This window comes from Xiphophorus hellerii, chromosome 2, assembly GCF_003331165.1.
Source record: "Xiphophorus hellerii strain 12219 chromosome 2, Xiphophorus_hellerii-4.1, whole genome shotgun sequence".
Lineage (NCBI taxonomy): Eukaryota > Metazoa > Chordata > Actinopteri > Cyprinodontiformes > Poeciliidae > Xiphophorus > Xiphophorus hellerii.
In genome coordinates this window covers 21,915,539-21,939,352 of record NC_045673.1, presented here as the reverse complement: position 1 = coordinate 21,939,352, position 23,814 = coordinate 21,915,539, and the positions used below count along the sequence as shown (strand labels likewise).

Here is a 23,814-nt window from a genome sequence, read left to right as displayed (position 1 = left end):
GACCACTTAACACTACTGGCCTCTATGGTAGATTGGCAAAAAGAAATTCAATGTTCCAGATAAACCATAACAATTAAAATTTACAGTTTGCCGCAAGCTACGGGGACATAAAGAACAGCGTGCTCATCCAGTGAGCCAAAATTAGACAATTGTAACATAATGTGAAGTGCTGTGTAGCTGGAAACTAATACTGTATATTATCCTCAACACACTACCCCCCCATTGAGCGTTGTGGTGGCAGCTGTGGGTATCAGGCTTTTCCTTAGCAGGGAAATGTAGAGCTAAATACAGGGGTATCCAATAAAGAAACATGTCAAGAGGATGCAGAGAATTTTAGGCCAGACTTCAGGTCCAAAATCATTTAGTCATTGTATGGCCTAGCTTGAACTTTTCAATAAAGAGGAATAGGCAAAGACTTTTGTCTCAGGCTCTCCAAACTACTCGGCTAATTACAATTGTTTTTCTGTCATAAAACTTTACAAAACTAAACACAAAAATGTGTTGTTGTTTTTTTATTTGTCACAGACACAAAATTTCGAGAGAAAAACTGTCCCCTGTCATCTGAAATTCTACATATTCTACCAGTGCTAAGTTACGCCGAGGGCGAAGCTGAGAAAACGTCCATGGATCCAGAGGATGAACTTTGTGAAGTTTTGACTGAACACATGCAAAGTTATGCCACTTTAATAAATCCAGGATTTTCTTCAAGTCCTTCAAGACCTTCAAGGGAGCTAGGGATGTTTCCAGATCAATATGACGTGGCTGACGCGCACAGACATCTCTATTTGTCTCCTGAGTGGAATAACAGAACATGGGAAACCTTTAAGTCATACCTGAGCAAACCAGACTCCTTCCAACTCCCAATAGCTAAGGTTTCAGAGATATTGGCATCAGGACAAGAGGAGCGAAGACAGGAGCTTGATGATGATGTCTACATCTGTCTGTCATCGCCAGAGGAAGCGCCAAGTAGCCCAGTTTGCATGGAAGCAGAAGACCAGTCACCGGATGAGCAATCGATTTGTAATATTGGGGTTTCTATGGATATTGGTTTTCCAAGTCCTGAATTTCAAATTGCTGCAATACCCATGTCTCAGAATATTGTGCGAGACAATGTGCAGAGTGACATTGTTACCAAAGATGATCCAACATGCGCTCACCTCACTGATCAATCTAACAAAGCTGATGATCCAGGAGCTCAAGACCCACTAACTCCTCCAACATCAGAGGATCTTCCTGCAGAGTTCATTGTCAGCATAACCTCAGCAAAGCGAAAAGTTCCAGATGAAGTATCAACATCCAAGCATACTGACTTTAATTTTTCTGGTCTTTCAACCATGGCTAAGTTACAAACAGCAGAAGTAAACTCTGTCATTGATCTGTCTGACAAAGCAAAAAGGTGTTTGGATTTCCCTAAGGTCACCAAGAGTACAAAAAGAAAGAAACGACGAAGAATATATTCTGTGGTGAAAAAGAAGGTTTCTAGCTCTTCTGTCAAGACTCATAGTTTAAAGACTGCTGTCTCCTCAGTTAAGGTTGAACATTTAAACCGCGAGACACAGGAGCACAGTGAGGAATTACATTTTCCTCAGTTGAGAAGTTCATTAAAACCGAAGTGGAAAAAACTTAACAGACGGAAGTGCAGATTTGGTACACTGTCATCAAAAAGTTACAAACTTAGATCTGCTGTTGATTCAGACAAAACTGAAGAGATGAAACCAGATGTAGGACTGGTGAGTTTCCAAGGGGATAGTTTCTTAGAGGTCTTGCCTCTAAGAAAGAAAATGGAGCGCTGGGACCTGAAGCCCGTCTTGAGTGAATGTGGGAGGATTTTGCTTCCTTTTGGCTCTGTAGATTTTTCTGATCAGGTTAAGTCTATGCTGTGTACAAAAAAAGATGAGTGCCCTGAAAAGGTCTCGCACGATGTTCCTGTAACTCTTCCTGACCCAGTCACAATGGATAAGCAACTTGGCTCAGCTTCAGAGACAGCAGTTGCTGAAGCCACATCCACAAGCACTATTGATGATGAAAACCGTCAGCTTGATCATGAAGACATTTTGACACCGCCCGTTGATTATAGTGGGCGAGTACCATTGACTCCTAACTTTTGTTCTGTTTCTCCAACAAATGACACAAATAATTTAGCAAAAACTACTGAAACCAAGCAGCTTGAAATCTTTTCTCCAGTCGAGCTTTCACCAAAAGGGAAACTCCTTCTTAGCAAACTAAAATCGGTTCTTTCAAGACGAAAAAGAAAATTAGACCTCCCCACCAAACCACAAAAGAGGGAAGATGTTGACCAAGAAAGTGACTTTTGTTTTAAGAGAAGCAAAGTGAACTCTGACACTGAGACACCCAAGGGTAATAATGCAACTCCTCAAAGTGTCAATGTTTCAGAAATGGCATCGGTTGACCCCCTTTTTGCATATTGCTTAGGCTTGACTCCTAAACAGAATCTAGAAAATGTTCAAAAAACCAACAAGGTGGATGCTCTGCTGAGGAACGATTCAACACAGAAAGAGGAACATACCCCCATAGACAAACAGCCACAAATAAGTCAAAGGCCTCTATCAATTTTCCCAAGGAGAAGTAGAATTAAGACTCTGAAAAGGCATCAGGGCATCTCTGCTGAAAACGTTAAAAAGAAATGTAAGTCATGTCTTTCAATTATTTAGATCTAGATACTCTTGGGCTGTGATGCAAATGTCTGACATTGATACCAGCTTGTTCTTTCATTGGCTCTGTCAACTCTGTAACTATCCTAAGCATGCTGTTGCTACTCTTTACTGTCTTTATGCACTTTAAAATGTAGTTTTTCTTTGCTAATGCAGCATTTTTGCTTGTTATGTCAAAGCATGCCACGATTAAATAAAGCTTACACCTGCCTTGTTAAGCAATGACAATATCTGTTGGTGACAAATTTCTTATTGTAAAACAAAGGTGTATTTCATGTGCTTTCAATGTGCTACTTTTTACCTTCATGCATTTTCTCTTTTTCTCTTCTGTTTTGTCTTCACAGGGTGGTTGCATTTTCAAACTCCAGCTTGTTTTACAACTGAAAAAAAATACAATGACTGTACTAGTGATAAAACTGTCAGGAAGACTGTTAAAGAAAAAATGAAAAGTACTTGCACATCTACAGATGCGTTGACCTTACTTGCTGACTTGGCACTCAGTAATGACAAAGTCCCTCCACAACCAAATCAGACACTTGAAAGAACGCCTAAGGACAGTGTGAAGAAATGTGACCTTTCAAAAAGTCTTTCCAGTGCTGATCAAGAGTCAGTTCTCCACACTCTACTTAGAAATCCTGCTGCTAGAGCCCTTCAGTCTCTCGAATCCCCTTCAAAATGCTCCCTTGTGGCAGAAAATAATTTGGTTTCTTTGATATCTAAAGATCATGCATACTCACTGCCCCCATCTTCTCTACTGTTGGATTTGTCAGGTACAACCTTCCAGGTACCACCTTTAAGTGGTTCGACCAGACTGCTGAACCATCACCAGTCAATGTATGGCGATGGAGCTAAAACACTACACCCTTCTGTCAGTACGGGAGACATAGGTGAACACACCAAGACTCCAGAAAACCTGCAGAAGCACCGGCGAAAGTTAAAACACTCTCGCACCTTTGTAATGAAGGAGAAATCCATTCAAGTCACAAGAAAATGGGAAGAAAACTACAACTTCAATCTAGACAGCAGGTTTACTAGTGATGCAAAGGACAAAGTCATCATCCGAGCTTTGCACGGGTATGTTTGGTTTCATACTTGGGTAATTACTGAAGGGTAATTTCATGTTTTGCTAAACATTTCCTGGTGATGTATAATATTTGTTACATTTTCAATAGGCCTTGGGATTTCTCCATGCAAGACACTGCTGAAGAAGTGCGACTCATCTTCCACATGTGGATAGGTTTGTTTTACAGCCGGTCAACATCCAGGTTCTTTCAAGTGGATCCAACTTTGATGCAGCAATGTTCAGAGGAGAGTGGATCTGTGGATGTGGCCAGTGGAACGTTATCAGACCGAACGAGGCGTGAGCCTGAGATCTGTTCAGCTGTGGATCTTTCAGGTCTAACAGAGACTCCAGACCTAGACGCTTCAAAACTGCTGGACCTCAGCAAAAAAGACAATGCTGTCTCTGAACCAGAATCTGGAATTTTGGATTTGTCAGTGAAAAACTTTGATGTTAAATGGGTTTCAGTGGAGCAACAGCTCAACAAAAAAGTGACTCTTGTGTCCAACAAGCCCTTAAAAGCATTGAGTGCCCTAAATCCAGCACCAGGCCTACAGGAGAAAGAAGCATTTCAGGTTTGGCTTTCTTATTATTATTATTATTATTATTATTATTATTTTAAAAAATTATTGAGATTACCTTTTTGATGCAGACCTAATAGATAACCAACTCTGAGTCTGTTTGCCTGGGGTTGCAAACACTTGCACAGTCTCCTAAAGAAAAAAACGACTTATTGCTGTAGTTAAAGATGACTATCATTGGTTTACATAAATTTGAAAACATTCTTATTATCAGAGCAGCAAACCTGGGTCTGAATAGTCCAAAACACACATCACTGCTGGTAAAAAAAAAACACATTTAGAAGACTACACTAATTATTTACTGACTTGCACAAAGCTTTTACTTGAATCCCATTGAAACTTGAGCTAAAGATGGAAAGTCCGTGCCAAACAGCCATTGAATCTGAACGAACTTGAAAGACCTGCCTAAAAAGAATGTGAAGGGGTGTAATGCTTCAGGAGATGTCGGAGGCTCGTTAAACTAGAACGGACAACTGCAAGTTGTTGTTCAGCAATAAGGGTAAATGAATGATTAAAAGCATCTGGGGACTACTTAACAAAAATACACACTCATTCATTGGGTAGTTGGCATTCACATGTTAGGACGGTGTTTGGTGACATACCAGTAAAAATGAAATAAATGGCCAATATAGCCATTTGTGAAGGCACAATCTTCAAATCTTGCCTAAGAGACTGTCTGTTTTGGGGTGACCCAATCAGTAAAACAGGATTGAAGTTGATTGACCAATGTCATTTCTCTGAACAACCAGGCCAGGAGAGATAATAACAGACACGAGTTAACAAGAAAGTGTAAAGGGTGTGCAATGTTGTTAGCGTCAGTGACTGTTTTATAACTATCAATCAGGATGACAGCCATTTTAAGTGATGACCCATTTATTTGATCCACTTACACATGCTAACGGGAACAACACACTCCTTGACTCCTGTTGAAACAATAATGTTTGAACCACTTATGAGAAACTCATGATAGTCCTAGGATTAATTAACAGGGCATTTTCACATTAACTCATACATTTTCTTTAATAACAAACCGTACAATACACAGTACAACAATTATCTAAAATAATTTCTGTGTTTACACATTTCAACACAATTTATACCTAGTTGTAATTGTGTTTTTATGAACTGTGTTGTTGGTAATCTGTTAAATATATTGTAAAACATTGGCATTTTTAAATCAGAGAGGCAGTACTAATTTTTAAATATAATTTTTTTCTTTCTTTCCCACATTCTTTTACAGTTCGACAAAGAGATGGTGCTTTTCAGAGATATTTCCAGTGAGGTCAAAGATGATAAAAACATCAAGAGTAAAACAGCTGAAACTGAAGACAAACTATTACATTTTGATCACAATGAAGCTCCTTCTTCTAAGAGTGACTGGATATTTTGTCAATCAGAGGTGATGAGGAATTTACCCCTTGAGCCTCAATCTGATGGAGCTACACTGGGAACTGAACCTGTGGTTCACAAAAGCAGTGAAGACATCAGCTTCAAGAAAGTTGGCATTGAAAATGAAGAGGATACAGTAAGGACCATACCCCAGCAAGATGCATTGTGCTCACCTACATCTGTTATGGACAAGGAGGTAAACAGTGGAGAAGAATGCAATGTGATTCATACAGGCGTGGGACTACAGGAGAAGGAAATCTGCCAGGATGGCAGTAGAGGTCCTTCTCTGGATATAACGAACACATATTCAACAGGAGTCAAGGAGTCTGTGAACAAAGAATCTGATATTGTTTGTAATGGAAATTATGTACATGAAAAGCTGCCAGGTGAGGAAAGTCCAGCCTCACTAGACAGGACTGACAATCGAGAAGGAAATATGGACTGTTGTACAACAGCTGCGGTGAAAGATTTTAAAAATGAGGATGTTTGTGTGAAAAAAGATGGTGATCAAAACGAAAGCTGGATTTCTAATGCTGACATTGATGGAGACTTGAGAAATGAGTCATTACCCAAACTGTGTGGAGGTCGTGCACAGCAGGGTTACATTTCAGAGGATAGTCAAGTAGATGAACAGCTGTCATTGTCAGCCAGCATGGAAGATTCTTCGCTGGGTGTAAATCCCAGTGTGTCTAAACATGAAAGTCCCTCCTTTGAAACTGTTAGCACTCCATCAGAAATTGCACCTGAACTTAAAGACACTGCATCACAGGAAAACTTGGATATAAACAATACAGACTGTCAGAAGGTGGTGTTGCCCATCTCATGTGAGAGTAGCTATGACTCTCCCACAGCTCCATGTTTTCCTCAGGAAAAAGACAGTGTTGAATCCCCAAACAAAATGGAAACATCAGACCAAAGTTTGGAATCCAATTCTGAATGTGAAGAGAAAAATCTTGAGCAAACTCTACTAGAAGTACAGGAGTCCCCATCCAAATGTGAAGGCAATAATGTGTGTGAGGTGGATGAACAGCTTACTGACAAGACTGATTCAAAAACTGATGAAACAAGTAGTTTCATCAAACTTTTGCAACCTGGGAGCAAAAGTTTAAATTTGGTTTTAAATCCAACACACCCACCCAAAGATGTGGGTGAGGTACATGTTGTACCTCCTGAAGACAGGGTAGAAAAAGTTGTTCAAGATCAGGAACCAATACCCTTAATTAGTGACGCTACTAAACCTATAGCTGCGCTACCTGACCAAATGTCGGTCGCATCAAATATTAGCACTGAGGGAGAACTATCCCCTTGCAAATCATCACTTCTTGATGAAACCTACACACCAGAAATGTTTAGGGAACAATTTGATAGCAGGTCCCCAACTCCTACTATAGATGAAAAACCTCATGATTTAAACTTATGTTCAAGCCCCAGCAGAAGCACCGTTGATCTCACTGATTTTGAAGACGACCAAAATGTGACTGAAAACTCAACACCTACAGATGATCTTCCTTTGGATAAAAAACTCCAAACTTCTACAGTTAACACTAATCCAAATCCCCCTGTCGGCCTTTGTCCTGATATCAAAATAAGAACGCTACGGGTTTTGCAAAGTTTAAACGAATTCACTGAGATTCCCAACCACCAGGAGACACTAGCAGACCCAGATTTTCCTCCCCACAAATCTTTTGTCTCAGGGGAAGTTTTACAAGAGGAGGAAAAAACTAATTTAAGTAATGAATGCTGTTCATATTCTCAGCGTCCAGTCATGGCAGTAAAACCATCTAAAAGCGAGGAAAGTCAGGCGCATTGGCAGTCAAAAGACATAGATCCTAAACCTACCTCCCAGTGTAAAGAAGCTAGTGGCAATTCTGTCAAATACTTATCACCAAATTCTATGATTTTGAAGGAGACAAAGCAGTTTTTTAAAGAAAAGTCTGATGAAATTGATAGTAATCACAGCGTCTGTGAGCCTTCTTCCAAAACCCGTTGGTTGGCAAACACAATCTCCAGTGAATCTGACACAGAGGAGGAGACAGACACAGATTCCCTATCAAATTCTCCTCATCAGAACTACAGAAGAACCATGTCAAAACTCAACCAAGTTTCATCATCACCTACATCATCTGTGCGATGCTCTAAATCTGAAGAAAGTTTCCCTGAATTGGGGGATCAAGACCCCAAGTTTATGGAATATACTGCAAATGGGACAGCTGAGAATATAATCATACATGTTACTCAGAGAGACAGCTCAGACAAGTTACTAACTTGTCACAAATATGATGCTATAAGTGACGATGGTCGCATTGCAGGTCCTCAAAGTTCACTCAAGTGCACAGTCTTTAATTCTGGTCAGAAGAGGCCCTACTCTTTTCTGGAGCAGCTCTCTCAAAGGTGCCTTCAGAATGACATCACTCGGGCGTCAGTGGAGCAAGAGTGCCTCATCTTTTCAGAACAGATGAAAAATCTTTTGAAAAGGAGTAAAAAGGAACCCCTCTCTCAACCGGATACTCATAACAGTTCAGCGTCTTGTACCAGTCCTCTGACTATCAGCTTTTCCAGACTTGAGGAGCAAGAGGATTCAATGGAGTCTTTGGACACCCCTCTTGTTAGACAAAAGATACAGGTGGATATGTCTAACAGTAAGGTCCAGACGGCTTTCACAGAGGAACGAAAGGTGATCCATGCTCTGTCTCAGGAAAACAGCAACCCAATGGAGCAACCTGGGATTTCTGCAATGACTGCAGAATGTGCTAGACTCTACAATGCAAGGATGCATGATGTTTGCTCTGCCAAAAAGGTCCCACCCAGATCTAAAAGCAGAAAAGGTCATCAGAGCGACCCGAGAACTGACAAAAGTAACCATTTTGACTTCTGTGATCAAATGAAGAAAAAGCTAGATGAGACCTTCCGGAGTAATCTGAATGCCGTTGTGAAGAAATCCTGTAAAACAAAGTACAGATTCTTTATATTGGTGACATCTGATGACATCTTCTTCAAAGAAACAAAGGTAAAATGAATTTCAAGCAGCTTGGTTTTAATACTTTGTGTTGTGGCAATGTCTTGGAATAAAGGTATTACCTTATATAAATGGTGTATATTCTCAGTCAGCCAGCTGCCAAGTATCTTCTTGATACCAGACTTAATAGGCTGGGTGGTGGTCCCTCTTTCGATAGGGGGTAACCAGAGGATGTTTTCTATTAATAGTAGAATAATACATCTCTGTTTCACTGGTTAAGTAATCACTATGGTGCAGGAGGCTTGACTGTTCAGGTGACAGTCGAGCCTCATATTGAAAAGCAGTGATTTGGCTTTCTATCGGATCAAGGAACCACTGGACCAGCTCTTTCCACTTGCAAGGATATATGAGAGTGCAGGATGTTTGTTTAATCAATCATAAAGTTGTTGATTTGAAGAATGCTTTCTACATATGAATAGTAGAGGGTACTTCAGCATGATGGTGTGCCAAGACATTTTTTTTTTTTTTTTACAGAAGTAATCCTGTTTACTTAAGTGACTGTTGTGAGTGACCCGTTCACTAAATTATCTTCCACCAAAATGAATAATAATGGGGGGGTTTATTTATTCATTCATTTATGGTTTTTGAAACCAAATTAGAAAAAAGACAAAATAAAATAAGACCACTTTTTTTTTTTATAATTAAAGCAAAGCCACATTTTGTTGGTGCACAATTTCTGGCAGAACCCCAGAAATGACGGCCTGAACTTCTGGCACATTTTGTTTTCACTCAGCATTATAGAAACTACCGAAGTCTGACCATCAAACGGCAGCAGATTCATTTTTGATATGAGATAGCCATGGAGCTGTTTTGTCACCTTTCGTACACACCTTGTATATTAGGCGCACATGCTCAATTTTGCCCTATAGTAATGTTGGTGCGTAATTTCAGTCACATCATCAACTAACAGTCTTTCTTTTGAAAATGGAAATGATTTATGCAATGAACTGTAACACTCATGAGTAGGCTATGAAGGTGCTCTATTTCCACCGAGAGGAGTAGATGGCATTTCTGTGTTTATCAGCTGTAAAGGGTATGATTAGAGAAAAAAAAAAACATTCTCTGTCTGTTCACTTCTTCCTGTCATATCAGCTACTTTCCTATCTTAATTTCATAACAAGGTGAAGCAGAGCTGGGAAATTTAACACTAGAACGGCCACAATGTGTCAATTTGACCGCCACATTTAAACCTTAATCCATTCACCTTATACAAATATGCAAAGGGTGGGAAAATATATTTTATATGTACAATATTGGTTGATCTTGGTTATCGGATATAGATATTTTCATGTCTATTCAGGCCTAAAAATGCACACGTTTCCTTTTAATGTTTATGCCAAACCAATAAAAGATTCACTTATGGCAACGGTTTATTTATAAGTTGTCTTTTTTTATTTGTTTCTTACCTTTTTATAGGCTCAGCTGGAAACGGAGGGCCACACTGCTGTGCAGCCATCTGAATTCTTCCTTGGCGAGGACGGTTTTTCATCGCTACTCATTATCCTCAGAAACGAAGATATTGCAGAGCACATTTGTAAGGTAAAGGAATAAGCGGGCGAAACAAATCTACATCTGTTATAGGACGTAGGGTCAGGAGTTAATGGCTGCTCTCAACTTTTCAGATTCCACATTTGCTCAAGCTCAAGATGAGTCCAGGTGTGCTGTTTGCTGGAATCGATGAACCAGATGATGTCATCAATCTCACCCACCAAGAGCTGTTCATCCGGGCTGGCTTTGTAATGTTTGACAGAGCCGTGCTGGAGCCCCTCAGCGTTGGTATGTTTACCTAACTGAATCCTTTTCAGTGGTTCTTAAAGAACCTCCTTCTCCTAGTTTACCTAACTGTATCAACTTTGTGTGAATTTGCAGGCAACATGAAAAAAATCTCCAAAATCTTGCAAGAGCTCAGCAAGATGGGGAAGTGGAAATGGATGCTGCACTACAGAGACAGCCGTCGCCTGAAAGAAAACGCGAGGTTGGTTTCATTTCTTTAAAAAAATGTCACTTTTTTTCTCTTGGCACGTCACACTTGTTATACAAGTATTGATTTTTGCTTATTTTATTTATTTTGACAGGAAAGTTTTCCTCAAGTGCAGACACGTATCGAAAAAATGTAATATCTTGAAAAAGTTCAGTGTCTTTTCATGAAGTGAAAACCGTATGTCATTTAGATTCATTACAGAGAGTGAAATATTTAATCTATATATCTTGTAAGTTGACGACTACGGCTAATAGATTATCTGTCTCCATAATTTTAGAATATTGTGGAAAAATTACATTTTGGAAACTCATGGTGTCACATCATGAACAGCTAATTAACTCAAAACACCTGCTAAGGTTTTCTGAGCCTTTAAATGGTTTCTCAGTCCAGGTCAGCAGGACACAGAGTCCTGGGGGTGACTGCTGACTTGACAAATGTTCAGCAGTCATCGACATTCTCCAAAAGTAGGGCAAGCCACAAAAGGTCAGTGCTCAAGTAGCTGGTTGTTCACCATTTTCCTTTTGCACCACAAGGAAACTTAAAACTTAGGACACTTTTTTGGTGGTTTACGTTGTTTTGTCAGTTTGTCCTCATCTGACCTCAAACCTTGTGATTTTGTAAAGGCAAAATATTGCTGAGCACGTTATTTTTGACAAGAGGCTCACAGCAGCTCTGCAGTCTGACCAGTTGTGCAAGTTTTGTTTGTTTTTAAAATGTGAATACTGAAAGGATAAAGGAACCGGGTTTTGTTTTAGTAGCTTTGGACAACAATTCTCTAAATGTTTCATTTATATTTCAGAGCACTACCTCATGAGGAGTTTAAACATGATTGCTCTGCTTCATGGGTAGTGCTCGATGTTTTCCAATAAAATAAGGTTCCTCGTGTTGAGCTTAGTCCTGAACCAGAGACAACCTGGGCCAAGGAGAAAAAAAGAGTTTCATCTTTTCAGATAAAAATATGGTTTACTTTTAATTGGGAATTCAAGGTCCCAGAGTCTGAAGGAAGAGTGGAGAGAATCCATGTTGCTTCAGGTCCAGTCTGAAGTTTCCACAGTCAGTGATGGTTTGTGGCGCCTTGTCATCTGCTGGTGATTGGCAAACTAAACTGGCCTGCACCTCACAGAGAATCTTAAGGCGTATTGTCTAGAGAAAGATAAGACATCAGACAACACAAAGGTTTTCCCTTCTCTAAATAAAACAATTCACATGTAAAGGTTTAATCAATTTAGGCTAAAACTGTAACCTTATCCAATTTTGCATGAATGATGTGTCCTCAGGCATGTACCAATTGTGTTTTATTGTGAATATTTGTGAATGTGACTTTAAAACTTCAATATGACTCAATTCAACTTTGTTTTTTGTAACAATTATCTGTGTAAATGTTGGACGGATTGTCTTAATGATAGTCTTATGTTAAAGTTTGACCTTTCTGAACATTTAATCCAGGTTGAGTGAAGAAGCAAACGAGAAGAAGCTGTTGATGTACTGGTGCCAAGATGCTGATATACTGGATGTCTTGCCTTACCACGAGTGTGACCAGATGACTAGAGATCAACCAGATTATCTGGCATGTCTGCTCCGACTGCAAGTCCAACATGTATCGTCTCGTTTTCTTGTTTTTGTAACTGGTGAGGAACTATGTTTGACGCTTTTTGTTGGTTTTAGATGTCTTGTAATTTAAATAAAGCCTGAGTTTGACATCAACCTAAACTAAACTTTCCCTGTTTTAGATTAGGTTGGATTACCAAAGTTATAAGACCCACACATCTTTACTAAGTGATGGTAGCTCAAAAATCTGGACTTTGTTGTCCTTAAGCCACTTTGAAACCAGTTTTGCAGTACGCTTTGTCATAGTTTATTTGGAAAACCCATTTTTGCCGAAGTTGTAACGCCCATCACATCATGTCGTCACTCCTCCACATTACGGTTGGGAAGGTGTTTGCAGACTTCTGAGCTTTCCTCCAAATAAAGATGATTGTTAAAATCAACTCAACTCCAAATAAAGATGATTGTTAAAATCAACTCAACTCCAAATAAAGATGATTGTTAAAATCAACTCAACTCCAAATAAAGATGATTGTTAAAATCAACTCAACAGTTTTAGTTCTGTCAGACGACAGGAGCCGTCTCCAAAAATTAAACCTCTGAATTAATATAAATAATTTTGGTCTTGCAAACTGACCTGAAACAGTCTGATTTAAGGTCTTGAACTGGTTACTGAACCAGGCACTTCAGTGTGTCCAGAAAGCAGGAGGTATTGAGAAAGGTTGCGTTAAGAATGGCATCCTAAAGCAACTATTCACAGTCAGTTTTACGTAAAATCCAGTAAATTATTGATTTCTTTTTTTCTTGAGGCCATGTTCTCTTACTACTCTCTGCAAAAGCTCTAATATGGTTCCCTTCTTTTTCCAGATGCAACGACAGACCGTGCCTTTGAGAAGAACGGGATTTTCACAATGACTTTGAACACTTTTCTGACAAAGTCTTCAACAGAAATATTCAGAGTTTGACTGAAAAGGGTTGAACTGATGATCAGGTTCAGTCTCTGAAACATGAAACAATCAAATGCTCTTTGTATGTGTGAATTAAAAAGCCACCAGTCATGGATATTTAAAATGCCTACTACATGAGAAGCTAATCTTTCACTAACTTAACTGTTGAGTTTGTTTGTTTTTTTTGTAAGTGACAATTATCAGTTTAACTTTCAACAGGCTGTTCCGGTCATGTTTCTGTATAGCCTCGGTAATGATTCAGTTATTGGATAGATTGGCTGTATTTGCCAAGACGCTGGCAGCTGTGCTGTTCGAACGCAGTTTGTATTGTAATTTAATTCAACGTTGTACATTGTAATGTAAATCCACTTACAAATGATTTTTATGTTGTTCATATTTGTTCCGACATACTGACTGTATAGATTTTCAACAAAGCAAGAAAGCTACGTTTTGTCCTTTTTTTATTAGCAATACATATTTAAAGATTACACTTGTACAGTATTTCCTGACTTTATTTAGAACAAGAACTAATGTCTAAAGTTTCTATGTTGGTTTTTTTATGTGTTTAAACCAGTTTAAAACCCTGTTTTTGTATCTAGGAGAATAACTTCTATTTTCTTAATGTTCGATAACTATTTTTCTTCTAAATATAAATCTGTCTGAAACTTGAAGAGACCAGATTTTGTCAAGCCGACTCATTTGAAATTCAGTTTTAGTTATGTGCAGGATCTGGGCTTTACACCCAGTTGTTGCACCTGCGGAAAACTTGAAAGGCACCACACCAAAAGATAATGTGGGGTTCCTGCACAGTCTGGAAATGTGTTTTTCAGCTCCGGATAAGTTTATAAAAAATGTAAAGACGATTTTGAGAAAGAGCTTTCATTTCCAACTCGTGTCACTTTGCTTGATTAAAAATTATTTCTGAAACAAATTGCTCTATTTGGTGCTTTATGCAACACTTGTGTAGCGCCTTGAGGAAGCATTGAAATACCCCAGGTTATTATGACAGTGTTCTTTTTGTGATAGACCATCACTAAGTAGAGCATAATAGTCAAGAAGGAAAATGATAGATGGTTGAATGTTCTTTTACAAATATAAATCTCAAAAATTGTGCTGTTTGTATCCATCACATTATACTCTGAAACTTGGATAGTCCACCGTGAGGGCAATTTCATTTTAACTCCAGCTGTTCTCTGAAGGCATCAGTGATATTTTAGAGAATATTGGTGAACAAACAGCATCACATAAAAAGCATTGGACCCAGGACAGGTCAGGAGTGATGTTTTGAAGTAGCTTTATAACCCAAAAGTTGGGTCAGCAGGGACGGTGAAGATTAAGGGCGTTGACAACAGTACAGTCCCGAATTTTACTGAACTTTACCGGTCGAAGTTGCAAAAGACTCGAGACTGAAGAGGAGACTCGCCTTCCAGCAAGACTAAAACCTTACACCTGAAACCAGAGCTACAGCGGTTTAATCAAAGCATCTCTGCTTTTGAGAACTGCCTGATCAAAGTCCAAAAGACGGTCTGTGTCGGTTCTAGATGGTCGTCATTCATTTTGGGTGTGACCTGTTTAGCCAAAGAGAATGGGCAAAGAAAGTCGTCCCTGATCTGCTAAGCTCAAAGATACATATTGCAAAGACCTACAGAAATTGCAGCATAAGTTGTATTGAGCCAGGAGAGATGAGCACAAATCCACACCATTAATTTTCATTCATAGAAAAAGCCTTGCATTTTTCTTCAATTTTACATTTATGCACTGCGTGTTGGTTCATCACATAAAATCCTACTAGAATACATTAAGTTTGAGGTTATATTCGGGCTAATTTCGTAAAAGGTTCAAGCGGTACTGAATATTTACCATATTGTCGGTTTTTCTTGCTTGATTTATCTCTTCAGGCCTTGAGGCTATCATCTTACGCATGTCTCGGTTTTATGGTGACTGACTGATAAACCACAGATGCATTAATGCTAACAACATATCATAAGTACTGATGGTAACAGAGTTGAGCAATGTCTATCCATCGTATAAACCCCTTCTACATGCAGGGTTGCTATCAATCCATATAATGCGGTTTCCCTTGACTACTTTTATTTTGTATGTATTAATACTAACCCTGAAAACTGGGAATTGTGGGAACGGGGAGATTTGAAGTGTTTTAGATGTAGTTCTTGGTTATTCTGACCTCAATGAGTTCACAGTATACTCCTGGAGTAATTTTAGTATTTGAATCGTTTGCCACAGTTTCATGTTTTTTTCCATTTCTAGATTACCGCTTTTACTGTCGTCTGTTTGTTGCCATTTTCAGACAGATGAAATGGATCACTTTTTTTTTTTTTTCATCTGTTTTTCAATTTCTTTGGATCAGGGCATGATGCTTTTTGAAGTATTTTATCCAACTTGACATTAGTACCATTCGAGTGTTCAATTCATCTTTTGAAAACCACATTTTTATATTTGTCTTGTGTCTTAATAAAATTCTTTAATTATCTGAAACATTTAGGTGTAAATAGAAGCACTATCACAGCTTTATCAACAAAGAAATGACTAAAAGACCAAGCTTGAAAAGGTGCTATCTGAAAGCAAGCTTCCAAACGTGTCCTATCCTCTACACCACTACTATACCACTGAACACCAACAGTTAACATTTTAATAGAAATTTAAATTAATGCCACTACAAATCACTGGGTCTTATTTTTCATAATAATCCAGCACCACCTTGTGTAGACTATAGAAGGTGCGAAAAAACAAGAACCGACGAGCTGATATCGTTTACGTTCACCTGAACTTTGAAACACAATGACGAGTCACACGAGTTAACAAGAAAGTGTAAAGGGTGTGCAATGTTGTTAGCGTCAGTGACTGTTTTATAACTATCAATCAGGATGACAGCCATTTTAAGTGATGACCCATTTATTTGATCCACTTACACATGCTAATGGGAACAACACACTCCTTGACTCCTGTTGAAACAATAATGTTTGAACCACTTATGAGAAACTCATGATAGTCCTAGGATTAATTAACAGGGCATTTTCACATTAACTCATACATTTTCTTTAATAACAAACCGTACAATACACAGTACAACAATTATCTAAAATAATTTCTGTGTTTACACATTTCAACACAATTTATACCTAGTTGTAATTGTGTTTTTATGAACTGTGTTGTTGGTAATCTGTTAAATATATTGTAAAACATTGGCATTTTTAAATCAGAGAGGCAGTACTAATTTTTAAATATAATTTTTTTCTTTCTTTCCCACATTCTTTTACAGTTTGACAAAGAGATGGTGCTTTTCAGAGATATTTCCAGTGAGGTCAAAGATGATAAAAACATCAAGAGTAAAACAGCTGAAACTGAAGACAAACTATTACATTTTGATCACAATGAAGCTCCTTCTTCTAAGAGTGACTGGATATTTTGTCAATCAGAGGTGATGAGGAATTTACCCCTTGAGCCTCAATCTGATGGAGCTACACTGGGAACTGAACCTGTGCTTCACAAAAGCAGTGAAGACATCAGCTTCAAGAAAGTTGGCATTGAAAATGAAGAGGATACAGTAAGGACCATACCCCAGCAAGATGCATTGTGCTCACCTACATCTGTTATGGACAAGGAGGTAAACAGTGGAGAAGAATGCAATGTGATTCATACAGGCGTGGGACTACAGGAGAAGGAAATCTGCCAGGATGGCAGTAGAGGTCCTTCTCTGGATATAACGAACACATATTCAACAGGAGTCAAGGAGTCTGTGAACAAAGAATCTGATATTGTTTGTAATGGAAATTATGTACATGAAAAGCTGCCAGGTGAGGAAAGTCCAGCCTCACTAGACAGGACTGACAATCGAGAAGGAAATATGGACTGTTGTACAACAGCTGCGGTGAAAGATTTTAAAAATGAGGATGTTTGTGTGAAAAAAGATGGTGATCAAAACGAAAGCTGGATTTCTAATGCTGACATTGATGGAGACTTGAGAAATGAGTCATTACCCAAACTGTGTGGAGGTCGTGCACAGCAGGGTTACATTTCAGAGGATAGTCAAGTAGATGAACAGCTGTCATTGTCAGCCAGCATGGAAGATTCTTCGCTGGGTGTAAATCCCAGTGTGTCTAAACATGAAAGTCCCTCCTTTGAAACTGTTAGCACTCCATCAGAAATTGCACCTGAACTTAAAGACACTGCATCACAGGAAAACTTGGATATAAACAATACAGACTGTCAGAAGGTGGTGTTGCCCATCTCATGTGAGAGTAGCTATGACTCTCCCACAGCTCCATGTTTTCCTCAGGAAAAGGACAGTGTTGAATCCCCAAACAAAATGGAAACATCAGACCAAAGTTTGGAATCCAATTCTGAATGTGAAGAGAAAAATCTTGAGCAAACTCTACTAGAAGTACAGGAGTCCCCATCCAAATGTGAAGGCAATAATGTGTGTGAGGTGGATGAACAGCTTACTGACAAGACTGATTCAAAAACTGATGAAACAAGTAGTTTCATCAAACTTTTGCAACCTGGGAGCAAAAGTTTAAATTTGGTTTTAAATCCAACACACCCACCCAAAGATGTGGGTGAGGTACATGTTGTACCTCCTGAAGACAGGGTAGAAAAAGTTGTTCAAGATCAGGAACCAATACCCTTAATTAGTGACGCTACTAAACCTATAGCTGCGCTACCTGACCAAATGTCGGTCGCATCAAATATTAGCACTGAGGGAGAACTATCCCCTTGCAAATCATCACTTCTTGATGAAACCTACACACCAGAAATGTTTAGGGAACAATTTGATAGCAGGTCCCCAACTCCTACTATAGACGAAAAACCTCATGATTTAAACTTATGTTCAAGCCCCAGCAGAAGCACCGTTGATCTCACTGATTTTGAAGACGACCAAAATGTGACTGAAAACTCAACACCTACAGATGATCTTCCTTTGGATAAAAAACTCCAAACTTCTACAGTTAACACTAATCCAAATCCCCCTGTCGGCCTTTGTCCTGATATCAAAATAAGAACGCTACGGGTTTTGCAAAGTTTAAACGAATTCACTGAGATTCCCAACCACCAGGAGACACTAGCAGACCCAGATTTTCCTCCCCACAAATCTTTTGTCTCAGGGGAAGTTTTACAAGAGGAGGAAAAAACTAATTTAAGTAATGAATGCTGTCCATATTCTCAGCGTCCAGTCATGGCAGTAAAACCATCTAAAAGCGAGGAAAGTCAGGCGCATTGGCAGTCAAAAGACATAGATCCTAAACCTACCTCCCAGTGTAAAGAAGCTAGTGGCAATTCTGTCAAATACTTATCACCAAATTCCATGATTTTGAAGGAGACAAAGCAGTTTTTTAAAGAAAAGTCTGATGAAATTGATAGTAATCACAGCGTCTGTGAGCCTTCTTCCAAAACCCGTTGGTTGGCAAACACAATCTCCAGTGAATCTGACACAGAGGAGGAGACAGACACAGATTCCCTATCAAATTCTCCTCATCAGAACTACAGAAGAACCATGTCAAAACTCAACCAAGTTTCATCATCACCTACATCATCTGTGCGATGCTCTAAATCTGAAGAAAGTTTCCCTGAATTGGGGGATCAAGACCCCAAGTTTATGGAATATACTGCAAATGGGACAGCTGAGAATATAATCATACATGTTACTCAGAGAGACAGCTCAGACAAGTTACTAACTTGTCACAAATATGATGCTATAAGTGACGATGGTCGCATTGCAGGTCCTCAAAGTTCACTCAAGTGCACAGTCTTTAATTCTGGTCAGAAGAGGCCCTACTCTTTTCTGGAGCAGCTCTCTCAAAGGTGCCTTCAGAATGACATCACTCGGGCGTCAGTGGAGCAAGAGTGCCTCATCTTTTCAGAACAGATGAAAAATCTTTTGAAAAGGAGTAAAAAGGAACCCCTCTCTCAACCGGATACTCATAACAGTTCAGCGTCTTGTACCAGTCCTCTGACTATCAGCTTTTCCAGACTTGAGGAGCAAGAGGATTCAATGGAGTTTTTGGACACCCCTCTTGTTAGACAAAAGATACAGGTGGATATGTCTAACAGTAAGGTCCAGACGGCTTTCACAGAGGAACGAAAGGTGATCCATGCTCTGTCTCAGGAAAACAGCAACCCAATGGAGCAACCTGGGATTTCTGCAATGACTGCAGAATGTGCTAGACTCTACAATGCAAGGATGCATGATGTTTGCTCTGCCAAAAAGGTCCCACCCAGATCTAAAAGCAGAAAAGGTCATCAGAGCGACCCGAGAACTGACAAAAGTAACCATTTTGACTTCTGTGATCAAATGAAGAAAAAGCTAGATGAGACCTTCCGGAGTAATCTGAATGCCGTTGTGAAGAAATCCTGTAAAACAAAGTACAGATTCTTCATATTGGTGACATCTGATGACATCTTCTTCAAAGAAACAAAGGTAAAATGAATTTCAAGCAGCTTGGTTTTAATACTTTGTGTTGTGGCAATGTCTTGGAATAAAGGTATTACCTTATATAAATGGTGTATATTCTCAGTCAGCCAGCTGCCAAGTATCTTCTTGATACCAGACTTAATAGGCTGGGTGGTGGTCCCTCTTTCGATAGGGGGTAACCAGAGGATGTTTTCTATTAATAGTAGAATAATACATCTCTGTTTCACTGGTTAAGTAATCACTATGGTGCAGGAGGCTTGACTGTTCAGGTGACAGTCGAGCCTCATATTGAAAAGCAGTGATTTGGCTTTCTATCGGATCAAGGAACCACTGGACCAGCTCTTTCCACTTGCAAGGATATATGAGAGTGCAGGATGTTTGTTTAATCAATCATAAAGTTGTTGATTTGAAGAATGCTTTCTACATATGAATAGTAGAGGGTACTTCAGCATGATGGTGGGCCAAGACATTTTTTTTTTTTTTTACAGAAGTAATCCTGTTTACTTAAGTGACTGTTGTGAGTGACCCGTTCACTAAATTATCTTCCACCAAAATGAATAATAATGGGGGGGTTTATTTATTCATTCATTTATGGTTTTTGAAACCAAATTAGAAAAAAGACAAAATAAAATAAGACCACTTTTTTTTTTTTATAATTAAAGCAAAGCCACATTTTGTTGGTGCACAATTTCTGGCAGAACCCCAGAAATGACGGCCTGAACTTCTGGCACATTTTGTTTTCACTCAGCATTATAGAAACTACCGAAGTCTGACCATCAAACGGCAGCAGATTCATTTTTGATATGAGATAGCCATGGAGCTGTTTTGTCACCTTTCGTACACACCTTGTATATTAGGCGCACATGCTCAATTTTGCCCTATAGTAATGTTGGTGCGTAATTTCAGTCACATCATCAACTAACAGTCTTTCTTTTGAAAATGGAAATGATTTATGCAATGAACTGTAACACTCATGAGTAGGCTATGAAGGTGCTCTATTTCCACCGAGAGGAGTAGATGGCATTTCTGTGTTTATCAGCTGTAAAGGGTATGATTAGAGAAAAAAAACAACATTCCCTGTTTGTTCACTTCTTCCTGTCATATCAGCTACTTTCCTATCTTAATTTCATAACAAGGTGAAGCAGAGCTGGGAAATTTAACACTAGAACGGCCACAAGGTGTCAATTTGACCGCCACATTTAAACCTTAATCCATTCACCTTATACAAATATGCAAAGGGTGGGAAAATATATTTTATATGTACAATATTGGTTGATCTTGGTTATCGGATATAGATATTTTCATGTCTATTCAGGCCTAAAAATGCACACGTTTCCTTTTAATGTTTATGCCAAACCAATAAAAGATTCACTTATGGCAACGGTTTATTTATAAGTTGTCTTTTTTTATTTGTTTCTTACCTTTTTATAGGCTCAGCTGGAAACGGAGGGCCACACTGCTGTGCAGCCATCTGAATTCTTCCTTGGCGAGGACGGTTTTTCATCGCTACTCATTATCCTCAGAAACGAAGATATTGCAGAGCACATTTGTAAGGTAAAGGAATAAGCGGGCGAAACAAATCTACATCTGTTATAGGACGTAGGGTCAGGAGTTAATGGCTGCTCTCAACTTTTCAGATTCCACATTTGCTCAAGCTCAAGATGAGTCCAGGTGTGCTGTTTGCTGGAATCGATGAACCAGATGATGTCATCAATCTCACCCACCAAGAGCTGTTCATCCGGGCTGGCTTTGTAATGTTTGACAGAGCCGTGCTGGAGCCCCTCAGCGTTGGTATGTTTACCTAACTGAATCCTTTTCAGTGGTTCTTAAAGAACCTCCTTCTCCTAGTTTACCTAACTGTATCAACTTTGTGTGAATTTGCAGGCAACATGAAAAAAATCTCCAAAATCTTGCAAGAGCTCAGCAAGATGGGGAAGTGGAAATGGATGCTGCACTACAGAGACAGCCGTCGCCTGAAAGAAAACGCGAGGTTGGTTTCATTTCTTTAAAAAAATGTCACTTTTTTTCTCTTGGCACGTCACACTTGTTATACAAGTATTGATTTTTGCTTATTTTATTTATTTTGACAGGAAAGTTTTCCTCAAGTGCAGACACGTATCGAAAAAATGTAATATCTTGAAAAAGTTCAGTGTCTTTTCATGAAGTGAAAACCGTATGTCATTTAGATTCATTACAGAGAGTGAAATATTTAATCTATATATCTTGTAAGTTGACGACTACGGCTAATAGATTATCTGTCTCCATAATTTTAGAATATTGTGGAAAAATTACATTTTGGAAACTCATGGTGTCACATCATGAACAGCTAATTAACTCAAAACACCTGCTAAGGTTTTCTGAGCCTTTAAATGGTTTCTCAGTCCAGGTCAGCAGGACACAGAGTCCTGGGGGTGACTGCTGACTTGACAAATGTTCAGCAGTCATCGACATTCTCCAAAAGTAGGGCAAGCCACAAAAGGTCAGTGCTCAAGTAGCTGGTTGTTCACCATTTTCCTTTTGCACCACAAGGAAACTTAAAACTTAGGACACTTTTTTGGTGGTTTACGTTGTTTTGTCAGTTTGTCCTCATCTGACCTCAAACCTTGTGATTTTGTAAAGGCAAAATATTGCTGAGCACGTTATTTTTGACAAGAGGCTCACAGCAGCTCTGCAGTCTGACCAGTTGTGCAAGTTTTGTTTGTTTTTAAAATGTGAATACTGAAAGGATAAAGGAACCGGGTTTTGTTTTAGTAGCTTTGGACAACAATTCTCTAAATGTTTCATTTATATTTCAGAGCACTACCTCATGAGGAGTTTAAACATGATTGCTCTGCTTCATGGGTAGTGCTCGATGTTTTCCAATAAAATAAGGTTCCTCGTGTTGAGCTTAGTCCTGAACCAGAGACAACCTGGGCCAAGGAGAAAAAAAGAGTTTCATCTTTTCAGATAAAAATATGGTTTACTTTTAATTGGGAATTCAAGGTCCCAGAGTCTGAAGGAAGAGTGGAGAGAATCCATGTTGCTTCAGGTCCAGTCTGAAGTTTCCACAGTCAGTGATGGTTTGTGGCGCCTTGTCATCTGCTGGTGATTGGCAAACTAAACTGGCCTGCACCTCACAGAGAATCTTAAGGCGTATTGTCTAGAGAAAGATAAGACATCAGACAACACAAAGGTTTTCCCTTCTCTAAATAAAACAATTCACATGTAAAGGTTTAATCAATTTAGGCTAAAACTGTAACCTTATCCAATTTTGCATGAATGATGTGTCCTCAGGCATGTACCAATTGTGTTTTATTGTGAATATTTGTGAATGTGACTTTAAAACTTCAATATGACTCAATTCAACTTTGTTTTTTGTAACAATTATCTGTGTAAATGTTGGACGGATTGTCTTAATGATAGTCTTATGTTAAAGTTTGACCTTTCTGAACATTTAATCCAGGTTGAGTGAAGAAGCAAACGAGAAGAAGCTGTTGATGTACTGGTGCCAAGATGCTGATATACTGGATGTCTTGCCTTACCACGAGTGTGACCAGATGACTAGAGATCAACCAGATTATCTGGCATGTCTGCTCCGACTGCAAGTCCAACATGTATCGTCTCGTTTTCTTGTTTTTGTAACTGGTGAGGAACTATGTTTGACGCTTTTTGTTGGTTTTAGATGTCTTGTAATTTAAATAAAGCCTGAGTTTGACATCAACCTAAACTAAACTTTCCCTGTTTTAGATTAGGTTGGATTACCAAAGTTATAAGACCCACACATCTTTACTAAGTGATGGTAGCTCAAAAATCTGGACTTTGTTGTCCTTAAGCCACTTTGAAACCAGTTTTGCAGTACGCTTTGTCATAGTTTATTTGGAAAACCCATTTTTGCCGAAGTTGTAACGCCCATCACATCATGTCGTCACTCCTCCACATTACGGTTGGGAAGGTGTTTGCAGACTTCTGAGCTTTCCTCCAAATAAAGATGATTGTTAAAATCAACTCAACTCCAAATAAAGATGATTGTTAAAATCAACTCAACTCCAAATAAAGATGATTGTTAAAATCAACTCAACAGTTTTAGTTCTGTCAGACGACAGGAGCCGTCTCCAAAAATTAAACCTCTGAATTAATATAAATAATTTTGGTCTTGCAAACTGACCTGAAACAGTCTGATTTAAGGTCTTGAACTGGTTACTGAACCAGGCACT

At 39.0% G+C, this 23,814-nt stretch overlaps 1 protein-coding gene across 2 annotated transcripts in view; it reads left to right on the top strand.

Moving 5' to 3' along the window:
* The window catches only part of tasor2 (transcription activation suppressor family member 2), a 31,570-nt gene that overhangs the window by 6,567 nt on the left and 1,189 nt on the right, over nucleotides 1-23,814 (top strand). The window contains exons 14-22 of one of the 2 annotated variants that reach the window (XM_032588041.1): nucleotides 526-2,646; nucleotides 3,017-3,746; nucleotides 3,845-4,307; nucleotides 5,554-8,709; nucleotides 10,135-10,257; nucleotides 10,341-10,494; nucleotides 10,588-10,693; nucleotides 12,146-12,327; nucleotides 13,112-14,122. In XM_032588041.1, the coding sequence (XP_032443932.1) occupies nucleotides 526-2,646; nucleotides 3,017-3,746; nucleotides 3,845-4,307; nucleotides 5,554-8,709; nucleotides 10,135-10,257; nucleotides 10,341-10,494; nucleotides 10,588-10,693; nucleotides 12,146-12,327; nucleotides 13,112-13,209 (7,133 nt within the window). In that variant the 3' untranslated portion in view covers nucleotides 13,210-14,122. Of the gene's footprint in view, nucleotides 1-525; nucleotides 2,647-3,016; nucleotides 3,747-3,844; nucleotides 4,308-5,553; nucleotides 8,710-10,134; nucleotides 10,258-10,340; nucleotides 10,495-10,587; nucleotides 10,694-12,145; nucleotides 12,328-13,111; nucleotides 14,123-17,676; nucleotides 19,628-21,052; nucleotides 21,176-21,258; nucleotides 21,413-21,505; nucleotides 21,612-23,063; nucleotides 23,246-23,814 lie in introns of those variants that run through there. The other variant, XM_032588048.1, reaches the window with a different exon arrangement.